General features: G+C 41.7%; 1 protein-coding gene across 12 annotated transcripts; it reads right to left on the bottom strand.

Moving 5' to 3' along the window:
- Positions 1-1041: 1041 nt before the first annotated feature.
- LOC136473842 (uncharacterized) lies at positions 1042-4616 on the bottom strand. Of its 12 annotated transcripts, none has more exons than XR_010762757.1 (7): positions 4385-4616; positions 3049-3152; positions 2247-2360; positions 1873-1956; positions 1649-1721; positions 1480-1581; positions 1042-1386 (listed from the first exon to the last, which is right to left on the bottom strand). XR_010762757.1 is itself a non-coding variant. In XM_066471485.1 (6 exons), exons 1-5 carry the CDS (start codon positions 4533-4535, stop codon positions 1665-1667), a joined length of 510 nt encoding a protein of 169 aa, XP_066327582.1. In that variant the 5' UTR covers positions 4536-4616; the 3' UTR covers positions 1042-1581; positions 1649-1664. The 12 variants fall into 12 exon arrangements, 5 of the variants coding, with proteins under 5 accessions (XP_066327582.1, XP_066327583.1, XP_066327584.1 ...); XR_010762758.1 differs by having other exon boundaries at positions 1042-1381; XR_010762760.1 differs by having other exon boundaries at positions 1480-1576.
- Positions 4617-5089: the final 473 nt, after the last annotated feature.

Genomic DNA, 5089 nt, shown 5'->3' with positions numbered 1-5089 from the left:
CCACGGAGTTACCCGCCCGGGAGCTTGGCCCTTGCGAGGGATTCCTTGCGAGGGGCTCCAACGAGGACTAGGGGGAAGCTTGCGCGCTTCTCGATACCTCGGTAAAAATACCGGAGTCATCGATGGGAGTTTGCATATCTCTACCTTGCTCTTTAAGCTTCCGCATTTACATTGATCATATTATTATCATTTGCGGTAGAGATAGCAACACACTAGCAAAACCGTAGTTGCACATCTAGATAGATTATCTTTTGCGTAGGTTTTGCTAGAGATTAAAAAAAGAGGCCATAGTTTAGAGTTAGATTTTTTAAGTTGCCTAATTCACCCCCCTCTTAGGCGTCACGGTCCCTTCAGTTGCAATGGCTAGACACCTATGTTGTTCCAAATGTTTCAGCTAATTCAGACCTGTTCCAAATATTTTAGCTGATTCAGACGGATGTTGCACGTGTTTTATCTTGGTGTTGCATATGTTTCACACTTATGTTGCAAGTGTTTTCATCCGGATGTTACATATGTTTTCACACATATGTTGCATATGTTTTGCAATGGCTACACACGTGTTTTCCTTGTGTTTCAGATATATGTTGTAAGTGTTGCAACTGTTTTAGACGTATGTTGCAAGTATTTCTTCTAGATGTTGCAAAAGTAGATTTGATCTTACACATGTTGCAGTGGAACCCATTCGCTGTTGGACCTGCCTGCATGCGCATGGGTGTATGGAGAGGGCACGAGCGACAGTCGCAGAAAACCGTGCGTTCATAGATCGAGACAGAAGCAGGCGTTGGACATGGAGCGGCGCAGGACCCCACGTGAAGCAAGCGTGCAGCGCGGGCATCCGGACGCTAGCCTTTCGTCTGGAATTCCAGATCACTGGGGTTACATGCACTCCAAATAAGGTCTTGTTTGTATATTGTTGGATTCACCTCAATCCATGTGTTGGGATGGATTGAGGTGGACCACACGTGAATTGAGGTGATGGATAGGGGTGGACCATCCCAATTCACCTCAACACACACATGAATTGAGGTGAATCCGACTATATCAACAAAGGCCTAAATGGATCTGATTTCTTAAAAAAAAAATGTTCTCTAGGCTCACAGAACACCGAGTGCAACAAGTCGATTTAAAATGTCCGATAAGCCAAAGGATCCATCGTCCATCTACCCCAACTCAACGGGCACAATTCGCTTTCTGACGCGAATCCAACTGCCAGTATAGCAAGTGCATATTGTGCTCCCCAGTAAGTATCTTCTTTCTGAATTTCGAGCTACTGCATGGATGGAAGTAACTTCAGCTTATATGGATCTAATCACAAATCTCCTCCTTGGCAGGTAGGAAGTGGAATGCCATACTGGTCCTTCCCAAATTACTTTGCCTGTACCTGTACTGCAAAGAGATTGATGCAAGCAAAGTCTGCTTTAATGTTGGACTGCAAGAGTAGCATCGTGATTCAACTGTTCTGACATACAACACTCCAACCTGTGCAATAGGTCATCGGCGGCCCACTATCAAGCAATGCAACCAAACGAGTATAATCAACACAATGCCTTCTCCTGTACTAACAACATGTCACCAACTTCCCTAAAAAAAACATGTCACCAATTGTGGCACGATACCAGAGTTACAATTTGTGTAGAGCAAACAATACCTATTTGCCATGTCATTCACAAAAAGAATTTCATTCGCTCATCTTTCTTCATGGCATTGTACACCGCTTGGACCTGGAAACAAATTTGTGTTGAACATCATCACATAAATAAAAAGGTCAGAGATGCAATAACAACTTTGATCCGTAAGTCTTGGCTCAGTCTGTGAGCCTGTGTTTTATATTCTTGTGTTTTATATTCATCACTATTATAATGACAGGATTACCTGCTCCTTGGAAACCACACGGATAGGTCCAATTTTGACAGACACATATTTCCCCTTTGCAGACACTTTCTGGGATATTTGACCCTACGCAAATAAAGCCAACAGTTCATAAGAAACAAGATAGTTACAAATGGACAGAGGGACTCTGCAGCATTGAAATGCATAAGAAACTATGGACCTGGGAGCTTACTCAAACCAAACCAAATGTTTTGACAGTGTTATTGACAGTTCTCACATGTGCTAGTGTAAGTTACTACTTTCAAAATAATTATATGAGCGAAAACAATAAGAACCTCGAACCCAAGTAAATGAACCAGAATCATCAATGGCTGCAATTTTACAAATGTAATAGCAAAGACAGAGAAAAGACCAACCTCAGGAATACGTTCTTCAATAACTGATTCAACAGCAACAACCATTGACTGGACAAAATCATCACCTCCTGTACCAATTGCTGTAAACCCTCTAACTGTAGGATAAGTATTTACCTGCAAAACAGAGGCAGCAAGTGTTTTACGATGACACAAGAAGTGAAATCCAAGAACCCTGTTCTTTTCTTATAATTGGTTTCAGAAGCAGTTAAAAAAAGCAGCAGAAAAATGGATCATGGGTCAGAATCCACATTTCATACCAAATCATGAAATAAGCTACAGAAGGTGTGGTCAGGAAGCATTATTCCACATTATCTTATGCCATGCCATGATAAGTTAGTACCTCAACTCTCAAACAACTTCTGCTATTTGGCAAATTACTGATGATGCTAAGACCTTAGGCCTTAACACAGTGTGAGTAAATAAAGTGAGAAAGTAGCATACAGAAACAGCGGTTTACAGTTCTAGGATATGACATACAATTAGTGTAATCTGCCTACCAAAAGGGCAGTGTAGCATAGAACTAGGAGCTGATGAAGAAATGTTAGCTTTCTTTTGAAAGGACGGCAAGAGCTTTGCCACAGATTTTATTAGACAAATGAAAGAGAAAACAGAGACAAAACGATAATTACAAAACCATTCCTCCAGAGGGACCACTGACATGAAACAGAATTCAAGCAAAATGGCTTTGTTCCCAAATTGCCTACTAACGGCTCCTGTTCAGATGTAGAAAGTTCATATGCCTACTTCCAAAGAAAAAACACAAAGAAGTTGAAGAAATAATCCAACTTAGAAGAGAGAGCACCTTTTTATCAAGAACAAGCCATTCATCTGTTGTGTCATCTGTCACAGTACCACCCATGATAACATTTGTTGTTTGTGCAATTCTTCCTTTAGAACTTGCTACTTCTGTTTTTGGAAATGAATAAGAGTTGCAGGTTATTAAAAAACTATTTTATAACCTCTGGAAGGAGTATATAAATTTATGCTTTGGATAAAATATGCAATAAGCCTCAAAGCATGTAACAACACAATAGTAAGCGGGGAAAGGCGCATAGCATGTCACTATGTTAAACATTCGTAACTAATACTGCTTAACAGAAAGATGACATGTTCTTCTACATTTAGGAAGCAGGATCTATCTGTAATATAGTAGTTCATAACCAAGGTCCATATGGATTTGTGCATTCAGAATTACAGAAGTACGGAAAGCACAAAAATCATACAGAAATGGCAGTCGAATCCTACAAGAAAGTAAAACAGAGGAATCGTTAAAAAATGTTTTTTTTGTGACTTGTTAAAAAAAGGTATTGTGTTTGCTTCATAGGAAGGGGTTAGGTGCAAGATCAACTAATGTGCAATAATATTAGCTCAAAACTATATGGATACTTGTATACAGGGCCACATAGGATATATTGCAAAATCACCTATGAACCAATTTGAATAGTAAAAAGTTGTTCTAAGAAGGGGTTAAACCACTCGAAGCATATTTATTAAACTGAAGGTCAAAATCATCAAACTTAACATTTATTAAACTTTTGTAATAATTCAGTGGGTGTAATTGAACAAATAAGACTTTAGAGATAGGGCAACCAGTTTCCAATAGTTCAAAGGCACTAAGAGTTACCGATTTGTCATGAAACGCTATTTAACAGGTAGAATATTATAACAACTCAGTCATAGGCACCAGCACCAAAAGTAGTGACAAAGCAAAATCAGTGGATTTGATAGATTGCACAAACAAATTAACTACTCCAAAAAGGCAACACTCAGTAGAATGAGTAGATCATAAATGAGAAAACATCACAAAACGTATGGTAATCTAGTACGACAGCACCAAACTCCCAGTGACGACTGTCGCCACTGATATGCAGTTAAGCTAGAAACGACAATGCACGTCGGCCACTCCTAATTCCAATCCCATCTAATCAACACCTGAACATTCAACTGATCCTCCGGCAACTGTCAAGAATTTCCATCTCAAGGTAGAGGAAACTGGTGCTAAACTGAGCTTTCCATCCCGATTTGGGGCCAAACGGCGTTGAGACTACGAAGCATGAGAGAGAGTACTGCGGATAATCCATCTATTATCCACAAAAAGGAAAGAAGGAAAAAAAAAAGGAGGAAGGAAGGTTCCTCACGAGAAATGGCCTTGAGCACAGCGTCCTGCGGCGCCTCCACCTGGTCGCCCGCGGCGGCACAGCATCGGATGCGACGGTGGAGGTTAATCCGGGCGCGGGAGTGAGCGGACGCGGGAAGGAGCTGGAGAGCGAGGGCCCGGCAGCACGCCATCGTCCCGGTCTGGTGACTCACCTCGCCGGCAGCCGCGAACACAGAGGCTGGAGAAGATATTTCCTCTCTCTCCGTGACTGCCTCGCCACGTCGACCGCTGCTGTTTTCGTTGACGTGGAGGGCGTGGGGTCGTTCGCCTTGCCGCTTCAGGGCTCGTTCTGGGCTGGAGAGGATTGCACTAGGAACTGTTCCAGCTGATTAAGGCCTCGTTGGTTTATGCAAGGTTGAAAACAGGTCCGTTTCTGTTCCTGGGCCGGATAGAGTGAATCCTGGTGGTTCACTAAAACCTGATCACCGATGGATCCGGCCCAGGAATCAAAACTCTACAACATTGAGGCCCGTTCGTTTCCGTCAGGAATGAAAACTTTAGCAACTTGACATAGACACTTGTTTGATAGCAAATCAGGTCACTTGTTTGACAGTAAATTGACAGTATACATTAGCAGCTTGTTTAATAGCAACTTGACAGTAAACATTTATCTACACACATGCATGAAAATCAAGGGACTGAAATGAGGGAGAAGTAGCGGACAAGTAGCAAACAAAAAATAGAG

Source organism: Miscanthus floridulus, chromosome 8 (genome assembly GCF_019320115.1).
Source record: "Miscanthus floridulus cultivar M001 chromosome 8, ASM1932011v1, whole genome shotgun sequence".
Taxonomy (NCBI): domain Eukaryota; kingdom Viridiplantae; phylum Streptophyta; class Magnoliopsida; order Poales; family Poaceae; genus Miscanthus; species Miscanthus floridulus.
Note: the sequence above shows the minus strand (reverse complement) of the source record. Positions and strands in the feature narration are given on the sequence as shown.

What these genes read in the sequence shown, in the direction of transcription:
- LOC136473842 (XM_066471485.1), bottom strand. Translation starts at nt 4,535, where the DNA reads ATGGCGTGCTGCCGGGCCCTCGCTCTCCAGCTCCTTCCCGCGTCCGCT. An exon ending in TGTGCTCAAGGCCATTTCTC is followed by an intron (nt 3,153 to 4,384) that starts GTGAGGAACCTT and finishes TTCCAAAAACAG; the next exon opens with AAGTAGCAAGTTCTAAAGGA. An exon ending in GTGTGGTTTCCAAGGAGCAG is followed by an intron (nt 1,722 to 1,872) that starts GTAATCCTGTCA and finishes ATTTGTTTCCAG; the next exon opens with GTCCAAGCGGTGTACAATGC.